The sequence below is a fragment of the Sylvia atricapilla genome, chromosome Z (assembly GCF_009819655.1).
Source record: "Sylvia atricapilla isolate bSylAtr1 chromosome Z, bSylAtr1.pri, whole genome shotgun sequence".
NCBI lineage: Eukaryota > Metazoa > Chordata > Aves > Passeriformes > Sylviidae > Sylvia > Sylvia atricapilla.
In genome coordinates, this window is record NC_089174.1 from 68,590,867 (window position 1) to 68,612,353 (window position 21,487).

Genomic DNA, 21,487 nt, shown 5'->3' on the forward strand with positions numbered 1-21,487 from the left:
ATAAATATATAGCATAAGTTTATATAGTATGTATACATAAAATATGTGTGCACTGCTAGTGCATGTCATGAGTATTTAACAGAGCTATTAATTGAAAGCTGTTTGTGTAATCTCAAAGTATGAAAAATTTCACAGTATGAAATGTTCAAAACATGACAAAGCTCAATATAAAAAGGTATTATATAAACCAAAAAGGCCTGCATATTTTCTGCGGGAAATAGGAAATAAATCATGCTTCAGAGATGGAAACATACTTTGCGATTATATATAAGATATGTATCTGAATATATATTACACAAACACAGATATTGAGGTAATTGTGGAAGGATTCTTTTAATATTACAGAGAATTTCTTGATAACAGTACAATTCTGCTGCATCTTTATAAGTAACAAAATAACTTAAACAGAAGTAGGACCTAAAGTTGAATCTCAACTTTTGCTGTGAATGTTATTTATTCAAAGATAGCAACTACCTCTCTTTGAAGAAATAATATCAATAGAATTGAGATTTACTGTGGTACAAGAAAGTAGTCTTAGATTTTTGAATGTTAACTGTACTTATGGGCAGAGGTTCTTCCCTTGTACTATATTTCCGTTTCATTTCATGGCCTCCTCATTTCAGTTTCAGAATGGTGGAGCTACTGCAGCACATCCAATGGATGGTGATGCACCATCACCACTGAGGGGTTACATGGGAATTACCCATCTCACTGAGGGGATATTATCTTTTTGGCTTCATAAGAGCTGAATTAAACATGTTTGTTGCTGTCAAGGCAAACAGTAAGTTTACTAGTCAATTCATGTCAACTCCATCCTAAACAGTATTTTTCATGGGTCCGAGACAGCAAGAAAAAGGCTGAAGCTGTTCCATAGCTACCTCTAAAGTCACTGGTCAGAGTTTCTTCTCTTAACTAATCTTGTATATATGTACATTTGCATTTTATAAGGCTGCATAGTTACACTTTGTTATTTGTGTCAATTCAAATGGTGTCTTCTGTCTTGTGGTGAATTCCTCTCTGTATTTATAATTTATTTTTCTGTTATTTCTTCTTAATCTGCCTTTGCAAAGTTGTCATAATATAACACTGGTCCCTCTCACAACCAGCCATGCAGGGGCTCTTATGTATTGACACTGACTTCTGTCACTGCGCAGAAGCTGACTAACTTTGCCTTCTTTCCACATGGAAGACTTAACACCATCCATCCTGGGGGTGTTACAGGGAACTTTGCTTTTGGCTTGAGCCATGTGCATGATTCTCTTCCCCTCTAAGCTAGCCAGTACCTTTTCAGGGAGAACATAATGTTTCAAGAATAGTTGTTATTTATCTTACTACTGCAAAGCAGTGTATTTTGCTGACATGCACATAGGTCAGCTTTTCAGGTACTAAAAAGTAAATGCAAAGACTTTCAGATCAGCAGAACACCACCTCTCAGGCTGGCACTGCATCCAGCTGGGCAAAACTTCATCAGAGGCAGTTCTAGCTTCATAACAAGGGTTGCTGTTGTATATTCTGCACTTAGTGGAGTCTTCATCAAGGACACCAAGCAATGACCATGCCTGTCTGGAACTCTCAGAAGAATTCAGCATTTGCATTTGCATTAGTAGCTGAGAAGTATGTGAATAAAACTGTTCTGTTCAATGAATGCTGCTTGCAAAGTGAAGAAGAAATGAGGTGGGGATTTGTAGGGGAGACCCAGTTCTTCATGCTGTAGCACATATGAACATTACAAAAAAAAAGTATACTCATAAATGGATTGTCATGGGGATATCCAAGTTTAGTGTTAGCACAGTATTTGTCTGTGTAGTTATGCAAAGACTATTTGCTGTTTTTGAAATGTTTTAGGCGTTTCTGTGCATTGTTGAGAATGGTAGTGTTCAACAGGAACTCAGGAAAAAGGCACAGAGGCAAAAGGTCAGTGCCAGTATATGATCAAGTGCTTGCTGATGTCCACTCTAGATTTCTTTTGTTACTTCTGCAAAGGATCTGTTTCATGACTTTATCAACATGAGTTTGTTTTCCTTAAGGCCTGTTCTGGATGTGTGCCAGATGTGTTGCTGTATGCCTCATGCATGTATGTCTTGAATTCTTGCTAAGATAATAAATACGAAGTGTTTATGAGAAAAATGAGTCACAAAGGTTGCTGTAACTCGGGTTTTCTTTTGTGGATTGTGAAAGCATGATTGTATTATGCAAATTTCTTCCATGCTTCCATGTCAGCAGGGCAAAAGCACCAGGGCAAGAGCTGAGTGCCAGCAGATATGCTTTGGGAGATTAGGCTTTGCCTTCTGCCTTTAAGAGGAACAAAACATAACCATGACCTTGAACTTCAAAATGAGACACTTATTCTAGTACTTTTTGTTAACTACTGGCTGCAGAATATTTGGGTACTATTTGGGGGCCATTACTTCTACCAGAGTAGCTGCAGCTTTCCAATGGAGTGCTTCTTGTAAAGGATAGACATCCAATTGAGGGTTTTGTCTAAGATGCAGGCAGAAAGGGATACAGCATTTTGTCAGGAAAAGTTTTACTTTCTCCACAGTTCAAAGCTGAAGGTTGGGAAGAGTGGGAAATCATGCTGCTTATCACAAGGGAATATCAGAGAGATACTGCAGAGCACATCCTACTTCCCTAAAGCAGGGACCAAAGATGTGTCTGTTCAGAGGAGAGTCTGAGGATCCTCCCCTGTTATGCCAAGCACATCAGCAGGTTCCATGCTCACTCCTGTTCTGCCTTTTCCAGTTTCACAGCCAAGAAGCACCATCCCTTGTAGCTTATATTCCCAGCACAAGGACGACTAAGAACTTCTGGGCCAAAGGCTATTGTTTCTAAACAACCAGGAAAAAAACCAAAGAGATGCAACTTCCTCTTCTTTCCCACTTAGTCCCCGGCAGAAGCCTGAAAGATTTTTACTTCAGAGAGCATCCTTGAAGTGGTCCTGAGAAGGCCCATCAGCCTGGTGAAAAGTGCTACCATAGTTGCTGCACAGAGGTCTGGTTTTCCAAAGCTTCACCAGCAAATCATACTTGCGTGATTCATCAGACTTGTGAAAACATTCAGACACTCTCACCTGCTTCCCACTGGAGTCTGGCCCTTCTCCAGCCCTCCAGAGTAGTGTCCAGTCACCTACCTAGCATGATGCTTATGACCTGCTCCTCCCTAAAGGTGAGGGGAAAAAAAAATCCTATCACTGGGGCATGGCATTGCAATCTGAATGCACTTGACTCACCCACAAGCATCTGATATCAAAAAACCAAAACAAACCCACCTGGCGAAGCAAACTGACAGAGTTTCCACCCTAGAACGCTCTCCATTTACCAAAACCTCTGGGTGGATAAGTGCAGCCCTGGGTCATGTTTGCACCATTGTCCCCTAGGTGAAAACCAGCTTAGCCCCCTCAGCCAGCTCATGCCTTCACACCCGAGACTGGATGCGCAAGTGGGATTTCCCAAACAAAGTGCCAGACAAGGACTTCCTCTTCCCCTCATGGGATGTTTTTATAAATCAGCTGAAAAACAATGTCTCATATGCTGTCCATTATTTCTAGTACACACTTCTGGATGGGACTAAGTTTTATTATTTTCCTCCCATTAACACAAGAGGGTGTGAGGGCATTGTGTGCATCCATGGAGGCGTAAGGAGGCTGGACAGGAAGAACTGGGGATATGATGCATTGCCTTTCAGTCTGGGAGGGTTTCTCCTGAAGCAGGTGACTGTCTGATGGTGGGACTGTCAGTGAGCAGTAGTCCCAAAAACTGTTACAGCTGTAAACAAGGGTCCTCACCCAAGTGTGTCAGGACATTGTCTGACATAAACGGGCCACACCAAGGCTGCCCTGCCTTCTCACGCATGGGCTCTCTGCAATGCAATTCTCACCAGCCCTCTGAAAATGTGGAGGTTGGTGTCACTCCTTCAGCAACAGGAGATAGCCCATGAAATGGCAGTGACCACAAGTAAAACAGTTTCAGGCATTACATCTTCTGCATTTCATCTTTGGTGGCTTTGGTGTCATTCCCTCATCCACATGAAAGGATGGGAGCACCATGAGGTTCAGAGGTTCAGCTTCTCCATGACATGGTCATCGCTTGAAGGAGCAAGGAACGTTTTTGTAGTAGACAGGCCGGCTTGCAAATCTTAGAAAAAAACAATTACTTTCAGCAGCACCCCCGAATAAGGCAAATAATGGGATGCTGGCACTCCTCCCTTGGCTCCTGGGTCCCAGCTAGGATCACAGTCCTATGCTGCATGGCAGAAATTAAGGGCAGCATTCTGCTTCCACCTTCCATTTGTGCTCCTGACAGGGATGTGACAAATCTCTCACTAAGGCAGGGGGCACAGTCATGTCTGCCCTGCTCGGGATCAGGAATTAGAGAGCAGCTGGACACTGGACATTCCCCAGAACCACCACAGCACATCAAGGAAATGGCTTTGGTATGTGGGGAAAAATACAAGGAATTTCAGCACCAGGTAACTTGTTTGCTCAGTGCAGCAGTATCAGACTGATTCAGCTGCACAGAGGGGTGAGGCCAGCACATATGGAACTATCAGTTGAAAGGCAGGAAATTCTGTATTTAACATTGACTAACTTCAGAAAATACCCCGACTGACACAAAATACCCTTCTAGTCACAGCTTTACACTCTACGTGATGGAAGGGCAACTACTTGTATTAGGGAACAATGCTTATTTGCATAAAATGTTCTTCCATATGATCATTAAAAGTGAGGGTTTTTTTTTGAGGAAAACAAATTATTGCAGTCATTATTAATCTGTGAAGTTTTTTAGCTGGGTTGAGTGGGTTAATAAACACAGCTACATGAAAGAGGAAGTCATGACTGGCTTTCCCCATAAACAGAATCCAAAACAGGCTTTTACTAAAGGCTGATGGAAACTGTCTGGTTTCAGCCATGCTTCTGACAAGAAGACACACCTCATTTACCAGAAGTGGTAGGGAATCAGTCCTAGATAGTGCAGATCATTTGCTCCCCAGGCATCTATTGTTATAAGGCTGCTGGACAGAGGAAGAACGTGCTGCAAAAGCAGTCACGCAACCCAGTATTGCCTAGAAAGGAAAAAATCAAGCCCTGAAATGCTGGACCAAAAATCTCCCCTCACCAGGCAAGGCATGGGCCAGGGGCTGGCAGCACAGAGGCAGCAGAGTGGACATGCCACCTGTGCAGCCATGGCTAGCTCTGTGGCTGACCCTGCATGGCCATGGGCATCAGGAAAGTGCACCAGGGCTGAGGTCTGGGAGGGTTTTACTTCCTCTTGTCATGGCAGTGACATGATGCCCTGTGTTCATGGGTGTCATACTCAGACACCACCGACCCTGTTCCTGGCCAGCCACCAACTATAGGGTGGCCTGTGGGAACCCTCTCCCCAAGGGCCCTCCTCCATAGCATCCCTGCTTGGGAACAGTGACCATTAACCTCTGGTCAAATGTGGCAAAGTGGCACTTTTGATACATTCCTGGAAATAGAGATGAATGAACAGACACACCAGAATCACCAACTGTATTCAGATAGCATTCAGTGATGCCAACAAGGAACAGGAGAGCAGTAAAGGTGTAAAAAAAAGAGAAATGAAACTTCTTAGGTAGAATCACATTTCAAGTTCCTCATTTACCCATGCCCTAAGGCTTTCAGAACCGAGAGAAGTAAAAATTTTCTAGTACTTCATATGTCTTGGTGGATAAATGAAGTCACATGTACTAATCCATTTACAGGCAAGTTCATTGTGTATTCCTGCTTTTGTATTCCTCTTTACTTAGCTACTTACTGTGGCAATTAAGATTTCAATTAAAGATATACAAGACTAATCTTACAAGAGTCAGGCTGCTTGGAGGTTTGAGCCCTGCTGACCCCAGCTCAGGCCACGTGTTGGAGAAATTCAGACAGACAGGAAGATGGATATGGGGGAGTCAGTGAAAGAGAGGAGAGGAGCTGGGCTGGCCCAGCACTGGTGACAGCAGTGGGGAGTGGAAAGGCAGAGGAAATCATGACTGAAAATACCTTCCTTTTCCCCATGCCATTCTGGGGGAGAAGCCAAGCTCCAGGTGGGGACAGATGTGCTGACCCAAGCTTGAGAGGACTGCATGCAGCATCCCACAGCTTCCCATCCATCTCCTTCCCAATCTGCTGGTTTTATGCCTTGCACAGTCTGACTGCACAACAGCATAGACCCTGCAGCATCCCTCTTCACTGTGGCTGTGTGCAAGGGAGAGGGATGGGGAAAACAGGGTCCCAAGGAAAATGGAAAACTGGTATACCACAAAACTCCTCCTCTTCCCCTCCATCCCAGGAAAGAGCCCATGTTCCCAGAGGGCAGACTGGGAGCCAACCACACTGGCCTTTCCCACAAGATGAGTCAGCAGAAGCTGTGGACTTACCCCTCCTCACGAGGTACTTGCTCACTTGCACCCTCACAGCCAGGCAACCCAGAGAAGGAAACCGAAAGCAAACACAGCAGCTTCTGGGGCACAAACCTGGGGAGGAGGGAAATGCCCTCTGCACCACTGGCACAGGAGGGCAAATGCCTTCCTTCCCTTTGCACAAAGCCCCCACAGGATCCTTTCGGGCAGCACTGTGTACAGGAGGAAATAGTGAGGCTTGCCAGGCCTGGCACAAGACACAGGTGAGTGCCACCAAGGAAAGGTCAGGACTGCCCTGTGCCATGTGGGAGTGCTACTGTAAGTGTCCAACCTAGCAGACAGAGAGCAGTGCACAAGAGCCTGTAGTGTAGATACGAACACTCATAGTCACCAGGCCCTTCCTCCAGCTCAGCCTCCCCCAAAGAGACCAGCTGATGTGTCTGTGTGCTGCCAGGCAGCATACGATTTTGGGCACCTCTGGCATTCCATGTATCGGAGCAGCTGAGAGGAGAGCTTTCTGGGCTGGCTCATCCTTCCATGAGGAAGGCTTGCTTTGGCCTGCTGTGCACTGACTGTGAAAGTGACTTGTGTCTACAAGAGTGGTCGACTTGATTGCAAACCTCCCCAGTCTGAAGGCTGTGGTCTCCACCTCCCACTATGAGCTCCACTTCAGCTCCGCTCCATCCACAGAATCTTCAGCCCAGCCTGTTCCACCAACTCACTGTAGCTTTGATGGGAATTTTATCCACAGAGTAGGTGAGAAACTAGAACAAATACCAGGTTAGGCCTAACTGTATAAAACCATTCTCTACACATACAATCCATTCCCTTACAGCCCAGGGCCTGGGCAGCAGGTACAGTTTATAGGCAGCATGCTCGAAGGACTGCTGCTTCGATGAAAACTCTACATTTTCCTAGAAGAGGGACAGGAAAAACCAAGATACTGAAGCAGGTTTTATAAAACACCTCATACCACTTCTTAAATACCCAAGTCTTCCTCATGCTGAATGGCAGTTTTTAGGAGGGCACTATTTTAGTTCTTAGATGCACACTTGGACAGCATTTACACAAAGCCTTTGACTGCTCTCCCTGACATCCTCATTCCTGTGATGCCAGTTCCAACTGCGGACCAGACAGACTCTGGCATAACAGAATTAAATATCTAGAGGAGTAGCAAGGATACCATTTATTTTCAAAATCACTAAAAAACCCAAGCAAAACAGTTTATGGCAATAAAGATTGACATAGAAGAGACAAAAAAAAGGTACAATCTATTTCATGTTATTGCAATGACTTTTTATAATATACAAGGCATATTAAACAATTTTCATTAAAAGAAGTTTTATTTATATAAATAAAAGTGTAAATATACAATATCATACAATAAGTGTATCAGACTAACACACAAAATCTACCTACAGTGGGATCCCCATTTTCTCATGAGCTAGTCTACTCTTCATCAATATTTTCACTTGTACATGTACATAACCTAAACATAGAAACAGGTAAACATTCCCATCTGGGAAAACTTCCTTCGGAATTTGACAAGAACCACTGCAGAACATTTACCAGGGTTAATTTTAAGTGAGGGTCATTAGGAAATATGAATCACTTAACAGTTTCTTAATACCTATCTGTCCTTCTATTATTATTTTTAGTGAGAAAACGATCAAATGTTTTTCCCTCCCTAATCCCAGAGTTTTCAATACTGATGCAGTCCCTACAGAAGCTAGAAACAGCTTCCAGGTACAAAAGATTGCAGAACATGCAGTGGCAACATCTCACTGCTCTCATATCCATGATGTGCACCTTCAGCTGCCCCAGGCCTAGATGCACCAAAGCCCTAAACCTTCTCCATCTAGGAGCAAACTGCCGTTGTCTGGAATGCCTTCAGCTTCCTGGTGAAGAAGTGCATAATTTCATCTTGATTTTTTTGGTCTTCTAGGATGCAGCTACCAAGTCTCTGCTCTCCTAGAGTTTGGCCAACACTCCAGCAGGGTGAAGAAATCACCATGGGGATTGATATGCAAACAGCAAGGCCAAAAATCATTGTGATCCTACTGAATACCGATGAACTAATGCAACATCCTCCATCATTTCGGTGTGACCAGGCTCTCCGAAAAATAACATTTACTTTGCCAGGTGTGTAACCAAAAGTTTACTACATCTGCTTGGTCTTGTCTGTAATAAAGCAGACACCCATACTGCATAAACCCTGGAGCTTTTTCAGGGAATGTCACCCCAAGAGAGATGTCAGGAAATGCTACTGTAATCATACCAACATCAGTGAAGATGTTCCTTCACAAGAAAAATAAAAAGGTATTTTCAGGAACAGAAAAATCAGGGTTAAATACAATTCTTTTGCTTACTCTAATGTTAGTAGAGAAGTGTTATCTTTCTACCCATAGTAACTATTATCAGATTTAAAACATTAAACCTATCTTTTAAATTATAGCCACTACTGAATCACACACAAAAATCCCCATTTCTGCTTGCTGTTACTCAGCCAACACTTATCTACGTGCATGTAAAATAAAATACTGAACAGTATCTGATTACTGAAAAAAGAGCCTTCTAAATCACTCACAATGAACGGTACCTGCAAATAAGCATCTGAAAATATCCACCACGTATCATCTTAAGACACTTCAAATTAACTTTAATTTACAAAATGAAGACTTTACCTTTGAGCTCACACTGGTTTAGGAGTGAGGGAGACATATACCTCCCTGCAATGGAACCTCTGGAATTCTAGACTGTGGATTGAAAAAAATGCCATTTCTTAAAACACAACTGTGATTTACCACATTAAAGTAGCAAAAAGTCAGTACTGCACTTGCACGTATTATACGTTTACAGGTATGCATTCACTACGCTGCATTAAATTCCACATGCATTTTATGTATCTATTATACACTCTATTACAGTCGGATTTTGGTCATTCCTGAACAAGGCCTCACCATTCAGTTGTCATTGCCTAATTATTATTGCCCTGTTTTTCAGCAAATATGTAGGGGTAACCTCTTCTATCCCATCACAGGCCTGGAATCTCAGAGTGGTCCTCCAGCTCTAAAAGCTGCATCCTCCTGAAACCTCTCCCACCACGTAGGTGACCAGAGGCATGGACCAGTCCCGACAGAACGGCTGAGCTTTGGGTTCACAGGGGACCCAACTCCACAGTCATCTCACAGCACTGAACCTGAATTAGTGTCAGCAGAAATCCTGCAGGCAAAGGAGCTGTAGGACTACGTACAGTATTGCCTTTCCTGTAACCAAAAGCTGCATCGCTCCCTGGATTCACATGCTAATACGTCACTGAGAAAGAATTAAACCTATTTATTCATTTTTAGGTAAACATTGCACAGCTTTTCTATTCATCTGGTCTCAGGTTTCCTCACAGAACTGAATTTTTTTCTGCTCATCATGAGCTGCAGTCTAATAAAGTTGTCACAGAGATGAACCCAAGCGACTGCTCCACTAACCTGGAAGCAATTGCTTCAAGCACTGCTGAATAAATGTAAATAAACTGAACTACAGTATGATCTTGGGGAAGGGCCAAGTGACAAGCCCAGACCTTTTCGTAACAGCTACGCAGTGTCTTGGCTCACTGGAAACACAGGCAGCACTTCAGATTTGGACTGGTTCCAGGCTGAGAGCTCTTCACCCTGGGCATGTTGGCTGCAAGCAGTCTCCAGCCTAATGTGATGAACAACCTGAGCACTGTGGAACAAACAACTTGTTCTCAGCTGATAAGGACACTGGCCCATTTCCTCCTGTATGTATTTTATGTTGTTCAGCTATCCCAGATGTAGGAAGAGAAATAACAGAGTCTAATCTTTTGCACCCATATGCTCTCCTCCCAGCACAGCAGACTAAGCAGCATGGCCTGCTACTGATACGTCTTCTGTGAGTAGAGGTGAGAAAATCCAAACTAAGCTCCTGTGGCATTGCAATCCTTTCTCTTTTGCTGTACCCAACACCATGGTTTTCCCCATCTACACAAACTGTTTTCAGTTTCACCACCCAGAACGCTCAGTATTAGCCCAATCCTGATGCAGTTGGGTGTACTTGCATCATCCACAAACATCCTCAACCCACTCTCACACAAGCAAAAATAAATACTGGACAGGAGAAAACAAAGAAGACCAATTAAAAGCCACCACAAATATGGCCAGCTCAGATTTAATCTGTTAAAATCCCCATTTTTCGATCACCACTTTTCAGCTCGAGTCTTTCAAGTTGGGCAGCCTTAAACCTCTTGAAGACAAAGAAAAGCAGCCCAACTTGCAGACGTTCTTAGCGGTCGCTGAAGTCTGTGGGATCGGTAAGTGCTCAGCACTTGAAATTATCCCCGTTTTAAAAATATATATATTTTAAAGGTGCCTAACATTAGAAGCCTAAATTTGAAAATTCAGACCTTAATTTTTTATCGCCCCCATTTTAATCACAACTAACAACTCAGTATACACCTTGGTGGACAATCACCTATTATTTGGACCTGATTTTCTTAGAGATTTCTACCGCATTAATGCCAAGTGCTTCCAGATACAAATTGCACCTAGAAGTAGATTCACTTGTGGTGGATGCTGAGTTAGTTCATTAGTTTTAAGAGGATTTTTCAGCTTTGCAATAAAATGCTTGTATTTTAGGCATACAAGTTGTGCAAAATTATACTCTTTTGTCATGCACTTTTAGCAAAACTGCACTTAGAAGAATAAAGTGAGATTGTTCCAGACATTCTCTTATTACAACAAAAAAACAGGACCAGACCCTAAGGAAGTGTCCTAAAGTCTTATTACAGCTAAGTGATATAGTACAGTCTAAAACCCACCCTTGTCAACAGGATGGCAACCAACAAGTTCTACTACCAACACTCTGCAGATACTAAAAATATCAGGGACAGGCACCGTGTTATTTATCTCAGTCAAAATACTTTAAATCAAACCCAGGAGAGGTCTTGAAGTTCCAATAAAACTGCCACATAATACAAAATTGTCTCTAACTTTTGGCTTCCTTCATCCCCAATCATTAGGTGAGATTTTTGAAGCTCATCACACGCTTGCTCAGTGGTTCTCCAAGGCTCTTAGCACCTCTCTGTAAAGCATTAAGACACTTCTGTGTGGCTTTATAAACAAAGACAGCTTTTAGACAGTTTAAAATGGTTTGTCTTAGCAAGTGTGATTAGATGTAGTGCTTCCATCATACTGCAGTTCTATGTTTTCTGATTAGCAATTGAACTGGCCCCTCTGGCACAGATTTAATGATGTTCCAGGCATCGTAATGCATGAGCCCAATTAAGGACTTCCCACTAACAGCAAGAATTTCATCTCCAGTTTCTATGTTTCCAGATTGCTCCGCAGCACCACCTAGAAGCAAAAGGGGGGAAAAGTCAGTGTTCAAAAGAAAAAGAAGCAAGCTCACAAAAATCTGCTTTCCACTAGGACGAAATAAGCCATTTTTTCCAACTGTAACAATTTCAGTACAAGTCACTCATGTTCACCACAGCTCTAGCAAGATACGCCATGCTGCATCTCACATAAAAGCTTATTTTAACTAAGATAAAGCCTTGTTCTCAGAAAAGATGTCTGGTTTTGAAGGAAACAACATAAGTATATTAAATATACCAAATATTATCTCTGTAGCTGTAAGAAAAACTGGTTGATAAAAAACCATGAAGGTTGTATGTGACACAGACTCAATTTTAACAGAGTAATAAGCAGATAATGCAGTAGACTGTACAACCTGGGATGAACAAATCAACTACTGATAGCAAACTTTGGACAGACACCATTCACAGAAAGCTTCTAGAAAGAGGCATACCCTTCACTGCTGATGAAAGTAGTTTTCTGTAATGATAGTTAAACTAACATGAGCCATCACAGGGAGGGGAAAAGAACTGTATATAAGGATATAAATCAATGACCTCAAAAATTCAACATGCTCTTTACCCTAAGAAGTACTTTCTGAAGAGGGGAAAAACACACGCACACGCACACGCACACGCACACACACACACACACACGCACAAACTGATAAGCAATTCAGTAAATACTTGTTTGAATTTCTATCTTGATCAGTGAATAAATCAATGAAAAGTTATTCTGTAAAAATGCTGTGCATACGTAGTTTCATCAAGAGTTTCAGCTGCCTTCAGAAAGGAGCTTATTTTTCACTAAACTGACATGTGACATATGAAAGTCACAGCATAGTTCTGGGACTTGTTTTCTTTCTGTGTATGGTTCATATAAGTTTAGCCATCTGCTGACAAACAAAGCACCCAAGACTGGCAGTTTTTTAATACAGATATCCCATATTCTTAGCAAAAGCTATCATACTTAAAAATTTAAAAAAAATACAAAAGTATGGTAAAATTCATAATTGGGCATAATGCAGGGTGGTGCTTCAGTACCACACTGATTATATGCACTGTACATTTCTTAGAAAAGAGAACTGGATAAGGCATGAATGTCTCAAATCACTATATAGATGATAGCTGCTGTAGTATAATGTCTGCACTGGTGGATGCACCCATCCTTAGTAAAGCAGATTGCTCCACATTTACTAGCAGATGCAATCCCTAGCCATTCCTGGGAGTGTTTTTTCTTTTAATGACCACTTTGGCTTAGTAAGTGGTAATAAATGAGAACCACAAAACCCATCCTGGCTTCAAAAAAAATGCTGAGTACAGTAATTGAAATGTCGGTACAATGCACAGACAAAATGAAAACTGGGATAACATCCACTGCATGCATGTAGTACCTTTAAATATCCTTTTTACAAGCAAGGGCTTATCTCCAGCAATGGAAGCTTTTCCACCATCAAGACTGAATCCCAAACCAGCAGAAGTTTTCAATAATTCAATGCAGATGACATCATTCAGGTCCAGGTTTGGATCTGCAATTGAATATACAGAGCATCTTGTTATGCAGATAACAGTAAACTTCATGTTGTGTTTGTTAGGTTTTTGCTTTTGCTGCAGTCACAGGACAATTCAGAGTTCAGTTACTCGGACTCGGACATGCCACCAAGTTTCTCAGAAATTAATGTATTCTATTGCAATTGTGAATGGAAGACAGTACAAAATGCATTTACACACAGGGACATCTTCATTTTACATGTTCAACAAAAACCTACCAAGATATCATTTTTTGGGCAAAATTATAGCTAGCAAATTTAGGAAATACTAGGAAAAAACATCAACAAAATAAGTGAAAAACTACAAAAATAGGGAGTGAAAAGCATTTTTTTTTCATTTGCTCCCTTTACTTATTCAATGAATTCTTCTTAATAACAGGAATGAACAAAATGTTTCATTAAGCAAACATGTTCCATTCTCTTTATCAAAAATCTGTAATCAGTTACTAAGGTTAAAACTTGTTTCTGGGCTCTTTCTATGTATTTAATTATAATTAACTGTAGTTGTACCACGCCTCCTACATAGTAGATATTTCTGAAGTGCAATATTGCTGCAGCTGACTTAAAACATGATTCTGCATAGGCGGAAATAAATCTGCAGTTTTGGAAAACAGGACCCTCTTTGTCTTGTGTGAATGTAATAACTATGCAGTCTGTGTTATCACAAATCATTGCTACTGTTATCTGAGACAACTTTAAAGGTTATCTAAAACATTTGGAGATGTCCTTTGCCTAGAAGGGTGGAAAGATCTTCTGAACAGCCCAACACATTTTGTTTATGAGATAATGTTGCCCCCTAGTGCCTGGACCCAGAAGATAGTCTGTATTTGTCAGGGTGCAGGATGTACGGAATTTAGGGCAGAGAGGGATTCTGAAGTAATTACACAGATTATATCCATGGGAGCAATTCTAGAAAGGCTGATCCATTAATCAAAAGAGTGCTTTTTTTGCCTTTTTTTTTTCTTTTTAAGCTGTGTTACAAAGTTGTATCATAAACCCAGTATAAGCATAAAACAAAAGAAACCACTACAGAAAAAATATCCCATGAGAATAGTAATAATTACAAGGCAACAGATTAAAAATAACTGAGTAGTAGCTCCATGTCCTGGTTTTGGAGTGGACAGAGCTGTGCCTGCTGTTGCTCTGGAGGGCAGGGGAAGCCCCCTGGTCATATCCTGCTCCCAAGTAGCACCATCCAGATAGGTGCTGAAGGAGTTTGGGTCTTACATCTCAAAAAAAATTTCACAGATCTAACACTCCAGGTGCAGCCTTTGCACCAAAATGCTGTCTTGTTCCCAAACATGAACCTAATATTTCGCTAATAATTTTCCACTTAAACCACTTGTACCTACTTTCCTATGGGATGGCTGACTTCAATAGGCTTATTTCCATTTACTGCCATATAAAAATCATATTTTCTATGTTTCTAGTAGAAACAGTATGAAATCTGCTTTTATAAAGAACAAGCTCAGTCCCTATGCCTAATAAACTGCAGAGCATGGGGTTTTCTTTGAGCTTTTAAATTTTTTAAAAATAATTTCTGGCCGTTTTCTTTCTTGCATTGACTACTGTTATTACTTAAAAGGAATTTATCCCGGATTGGAAGAATATGCGGAACCACTTACCCAAGTAGAAACTGGATTGGGCCCTAAATTAGGTATTCTAAATTTGCACCTAGTTACGATAATTTAAAACAAAAACAGAAACAAAAAAAACCACCAACCAACCAAAACCCAAACTGTATTTAGGTTCCAAAGAGAACAAATAAAATTTAAAAGTAATTTCATCTTCTCCCTTCAATCACATCAGGAACAGACACTTTTAATCTAAAACACATGGACATTTTTCCCTTCAGTCTGCTCTGCAAAGGAATCCTTCCAAACTCTTCTTGGACAAAGATCATACCTGTTCCTATTTCCATGGAAACATCCTTTCCAGACCCCACACATTTTCTGCCAGTAGCTGATATCTCGAGTCCAGAGGAATTGTTTGTTTTGTCTTTTTCCTTCTGGATGACAATGACTGCATATTTGTACAGCCTTGCATGATGAAGAGTATTCAGGACATCCCCATGGACTGAGCTTGCCAGAGACTTGCCATTGATCGACAGAACAAGATCTCCTCGGTGGATAGTCCCTTCTTGAGATGCCACTCCCTTTGAAAATACTCTGTGGACCTACAAGAAAGATTTTAACATGGATGTTTTAACCTCATGACCACACACAGCGTTCTACAGGTGAAGCTGAACAGAGACACTCTACCAAAATTTGCAGCCAGTGCCCACTGCCTGGATATCAAGAACACAGCATTTGCTCCAGTGAATGCCCTCGAAGTGACTAGACAGAGCTTCATTTGGGGATGGGGGAATTCAGAGAAAAAAATGCTTTTATAGCATGGTCATTTCTAAGACAAAGATAACCAAAACCAGCATGGGAATGTAATATCACAAATCACTTACGTTTTCACTAAACTCCTCAAAGGTCTCAAATTAACATATTTCAAGTGACACAGAGGTTAAATTCACATCCGTGCCACAGCAACCTGCAGGAACACTGTGGTGTGCAACACCCACTCCCCCAGTTCCCACTGACTGGGACATGCATCCTGTGCTGTTCTCAAATGCACATTTCTAAACATCTGTGCACTGAAATGCTCTGACTTACTACAGCTGTACAAGGATTTAATTGTTTGCCTCAATCTGGCTGATCAAATATCATGCAAATAGATGGAAAGGGATGACTTAGCAGCTTGAAATGCATTTTTTAGAGAAAAAAATACTCTATTCAGGGTGGATTAAACTTTGAGAAAACTTCCAGCAGTTTAGTTGTGTGTCATTTACAAAAAGGAACTGATTAAAAGATTCAAGACCTGGCATTTAAGGACTTGCCTATTTGGCAGTCTAATTTTAGCAGCCAGAGTATGGTTTCCCATGGAGACAGTACTAGGTCTGACAAGCAAATGTTCAAAGCAGCAAATCTGTGGACACAACTGTGCATAGCATTATCTTTAGGCATTTATCCTAACACCAGACCAGCATCAAGGCATCAGAAGCCTTTTGGCTCCTGTTCCATCTCACTGTAGGGCCATGCTGAGATGGGCACCTGCTACAACCCCATAGATCCAATGAGATGAATTTCCAGCCAGTCTAAGCAGGCATTCAAAGCTGGAATAACAGCCTCAGTAACAGAAGCAGGCATACAAATTCAACTGGAATATCAGAATCATGTCCAAAAATCTGCTGCCTTCCCTCAGTTGTTCACCTCCTCAGTATCTTGAAGCTCACTAGGCATTTCCATTTCTGCACCCAAGTGTGGATATAACAGCCGATATAAGCAGCTCAGCACCCAGTGGCAACCCTAAATCTAGCTGGGACTCAGCATCTCAGTAGGTCAAGAATATTAATAAGATCCCTTTACACTCTCAAAAAACAAAACAAAACAAAACAAAACAAAAAAACACCAACAAACACAACAAACAAACAAACAAAAAAAAAAACCCAAAAGCATCAGGAAAGAGCAGGAACTGACACTCTTTTGGTCTCATGGCTAACAGAATTCAGGAAAAGGGCATCATCAGTTCCTCAGTCTGAGAGAGCTCAAGATCTTAAATTTTTTAGGTAGTCATAGTCTCTAGGTAAGGAACTCTGTAAGGAACTCTCTGATGACTCTCTGATGATACACCCTTCTTCTAGCCTCAGCATTTAATGGATCTCTCTCTTTCAGGGCAGAATTCAAATGCATATTTTGTGTCACACAGGCCACCACTTTTCTTGGATTTTTCTGTCATACTGATCTGTTTTTGAACAGTTGCTTTAAACACACCAGTATCTTAACAGGACACTATCTTTGGTTCAGAATGCTGCTTAAGACTTACAAAAACCCTAACCAGATGACAACCCTCATTTATTGACCACCCACAGGTATTACTAACTCAAAACAAACTTGCGATGTGAAATCCATATTGTTTGCTGAGGTCCGCAACAATCGGTCTCGGGAACTGAAAAATCCTTCAAAAACTTTGCTGCACAGAGTTTCCTCTCAAGGGCTGGAAATGAAAGTCTCCCCTAAAAGCCTGTGTGCACTGCAGCTGCATGCAGAATTTTATTTTCATGCATAGGATTTAGATTTTTAAAGCTTGAAAGCATAATTTTTATCCATCTCCAATAATAAAAATTACACTTCCCAGACACTCCAATTTTAGTAGCAGATGGTAAGCTGCTGCTTTTGAGAAACACTATGAATGACTTGCAGTGAGTCTTGATAAACGAGCACTTGATCTAATCACCAGCCTACTTTAAAGTGAGCTTTGTAGAAAAATGACTTGCAGCCATCACTTACTGTGACTGATTTCTGTTCCAAGTCTATTCCTCCAGCAACACTAAATCCCAGGCCAGCTCCTTCTTCTTTGTGCAAGACTACAAAGTATGTGTCTTCTTTGCTCTAGCAGAAAAATGGAAGCACACAGGAAGGGGAAAAAGAAGCACAAAACCAAAGATCAAGACCAAGTACCCACATAAATGACAAATTCTCAGTACCCACAGATTATGGCAGGTGATAAAAGGCAACTCAAGGAATTAAAACTGAGATATTAAATGCATTTCACTTCATGTTACAGAATGAAGCAGCCATCTAGGAGAACTCAGGTGACAAGAAAAGTTGCTTCAGTCAAAATTAGGATCCTGAAATAGCATTAAACCTTGGGCAGCCTAATTTTTACAGGCTGTAGTGAGTTTCCATTGTTCAACATTTTGCAGTCAAAATTCAATATTCCCCATACACCTTTCTGGACCAAGCACTGTACTCTTCAGGAAATTACTGTCACTTTTGTTATCCAATTTCTTCTTCCTCGAAAGAATAACAAAGCCATAACACAGGGCAGTTGCATCAACCGCTTCCCAGCAGGGCTAGACAATCCTGCAAGGGGCAGTAGCTACATTACTGAAGCTTGGGAAGGTCAGATGGGACAGCAGAAAAAACTGTTTCACTTGGGAGGTGAAAGTAAGGAGCCTGCTAGTGAGCTAAACAGGAATAAACTGTGCTGTTGTAGAAATGGGAGCATCCTGTACAAGAAAAGGATTGGTACAGGTTTGCATCCAACAAGTCTGACACTGTCACAGAGACCACATTTTGTGGGGTAAGGGGACCCCAGAAAGGAATTTGGTGGAGCAGGCCTCATAATACCTATCTGTGGGGCAAGAGGATCAGATGTGGGGAGTACAAAGCAGGTTTCTCAGCTTTTCCCCAGGATCCCTTCTAACACCAGCTATTTTTAAAAATTGCCAATACTAAAAGTCTTAATCTATTTAGTGTTAAATTACATATTTCATTCACTAAACTTGACATACTAACTCAGCATTTGTCTTTTGTTTCAGATGGCACAGGGAGCTACAGATTACCAGATTTTGTGGTGAAACAACAGTCGAATTCTTGGTGTCACTACATATTTCTCTGCCAAATAGTGTCTATGGAAGATTTCCTACACTAGATGCATCCCTGCAATGTACAAAGGCAATGTCAGAAACTAATGTCACCCTGCTCCACATCACTGATCCATCAGCATTAAAGGAGAGAGGAGCAGTGAGGGCAGAACATGTTTGTTCACAGTGTTTTGTAAATGCTAAGACCTAGCTCACCTGTACTCAAGTGAGAACAGCTTTATGTCTGGCTAGAAATAATAAAATCAGTTAAGTAACTACGCTCGTCCCTTTCCAAGTAATGGAAACATACACATATCTCTGACTGTTAAGTAGGATAGCAACTCTTTTTCTTCAAGAGATCAGGCTCTTTCCTATCATAACCTTTCATATAACCTTTCATATCTTGACTTAATTTGCTTACGCTGGTGAAGGAAGGAAAAAAAGTCAGAAGTTCAGCTGTTAAGAGTTACCCAAGGATCATGTGTGCTGGGCCAGTCAACAACACAGTCTGGATACTGGCTTCCCACTCCCAAGGTGCATTCCCTCCCTCCCTAGCCCTCAGAGCTGCTCCCTGCCAGCACACACAATATTGGGCAGAGACCCAGCTGTGGATGCTTACTGCTTTGCTTGGACACAAAAAGACACACAAGGCCTCCAGTGATCACCTCTGTTTATACTGTTAGCCAAAGATACCCATCACAGAGACATAAATAAAGTGCCCATTTTAAAATTAATATTAGTAGGATTTATTAAATGCTAGCAGTAAATTCAGCACTGTTTAGAGCAAAGGACAGTGACAGATTCTTGCCAGGGAAGCTCTCAGTCCAAATCAGGCAGTCCATCTCATTTTTCAGCAACTGGATAACTATGAAGATCTGTTCTATTGTACATTCAAAATCCACCATTTGAATAGCACAAAATTTTCCAGAATACGTGCCACACTGGGCTTAAATATGGATAAGAAACTATGCAGACTAAGAGTGCATTCCAAAAAGCATTCAGCTTTATAAATATTTGAGCTCTCAGGCTTTGGAAAGTGGCATAAAGAAATAATCTCTCCAAGATGACATGCAAAATACTTTAGAGAACACTTAATTACCTCTGTTCAGTTATACAATCCAATCCTAATTTTATCAGTAAACCTAGCTAGCCATCGTGGCTCACCAAGATTTTGAGACTTGCATGCTTTAGCTATGCTGTCCCCTGGAAAGAGATAGAACTGGATATTTTGGGGAGGTCCTTTCCCCCCCAGCCTGTTCTATGTTTGAAATTGCAATCTTTGTGAACAAAACTCGAGAACACTCTAGATGCAGCTCAGCCAGCAGTTATGCAGACCAGATGGCAGTTTCCCTTCCAGCACTGTCATTATTTTATCAACTTCTGTTCTGATTTAAAAGGATGTGGATGTATCCCACAAACAGAAACACCAAAAGCAGGGAAGTAACGTTCTGGCTGGCATTTCACTTTGGAAGCCTTCTTCAAACACCTAGATAATGAAGCAAGCTATCTTGATGCAACAACCAGTTTCCACAGAAGAGAACAAGAAGGTCAAAGGAGTCTCTTACTAACCTTTCAGCAGCCACATTCTGGTGTTCAAGTTCAGCACTGAACAAAATAAATTCATTTTCTGTGACTGCAGCTTCTAGCAAAGGGTACCAGGCACAAAGAGGAACAGAGCTTCCCCTCCATGGTGGGGAAACTGAGTCTGACCCAGATGGCTGGTGGAAAGCTAAATTCTGATATGCAGTTACTGGTGAGCCCAGCTGAAGAAATACTTTTCCACTTAAAATAGGTCAATTTATTGTGATTAACAACTGCTTTTGAGCTTCCTTATACAAAAAGCCATTCAAAATTACCAGTTTTATAGCAGACATGTAAAAACCAGTATCAGTCTACTTAACATAAACTGCAGTTGATAGTAATAGCCTGTCCCATGACTACTACTAGTGGAGGAGCCTTGAAACAGTTTAGAAAATATTTTATCTACCCTTAAGAAAGCCCTCAAAAATCCACCAATAACCCAGTTTTATCTTGTGGCTTTTACCTTTACTTGTGCTTTGACTTCTTGGAGCATAGCAAGAACATCACATTTTGGTACTACCATTGACAACACAGATTGCAGTTTTTGCTGGTCCAGGCTTGAGATGAGCAACTGATCCAAGCTAAAATGAACATAAAAAGACAGAAAAGCTCTATGTTTCCCTACTTTGTAGAAATACATTTCACATATACAATGTAGGCTGTATTAGGATAAATGACAAAGAAGGAATCTTGAAAACTGGTAAAGAAATGGTGTATACTGGGAGAAGAGTAAGGGGCAGAGATAGATTATTTAAGAAAAACTCTGAAAGTCAGTCTCTGTTCTGTTCCACTCATCCTTCCCTAATGGTTTTAGCAACAGACATTAGCAGGAGACACCTACATCTAAAGACTGCTTCTGGCAGGACAACAAGCTTGTTTGTGACCACAGGCTGTGCTGGCAGGCAGTGCTGTGCAGCCTCCTCTCCACCATTACTGCCGTGCTGTAACATGGCCAAAAAACTGACCAAAACCAGCTAGAGGGGCCACAGAAAAGGAGGCTAGCCATCCCAGGATAAAATATTTAATCCTGTACAGAAGCCAAGACACAGCAGCATGGCAGTTCCAAGGCATAAAGGTCATGAATGGCACCCCCAGACTGTGAGGGGACAGCAATGCTGGGGCCACAGCAGAAACGCACTTTCGGGCAGACCTGTGGCACAGTGGAAGCTTTGCCATAGTTAGGGATAAAACAAAAATAGCAAACCT

General features: G+C 41.4%; 1 protein-coding gene across 2 annotated transcripts in view; it reads right to left on the bottom strand.

Annotated features, from left to right (window-relative positions):
- Nucleotides 1-7,693: 7,693 nt before the first annotated feature.
- The window catches only part of PDZD2 (PDZ domain containing 2), a 136,255-nt gene continuing 122,461 nt past the window's right edge, over nucleotides 7,694-21,487 (bottom strand). For both annotated transcript variants that reach the window (XM_066339623.1, XM_066339624.1), the window contains 5 exons: nucleotides 20,745-20,862; nucleotides 17,622-17,723; nucleotides 15,190-15,460; nucleotides 13,129-13,263; nucleotides 7,694-11,735 (listed from right to left, as the gene is read on the bottom strand). In XM_066339623.1, coding sequence (XP_066195720.1) covers nucleotides 11,569-11,735; nucleotides 13,129-13,263; nucleotides 15,190-15,460; nucleotides 17,622-17,723; nucleotides 20,745-20,862 — 793 coding nt within the window. In that variant the 3' untranslated portion in view covers nucleotides 7,694-11,568. The remainder of the gene's footprint in view (nucleotides 11,736-13,128; nucleotides 13,264-15,189; nucleotides 15,461-17,621; nucleotides 17,724-20,744; nucleotides 20,863-21,487) is intronic.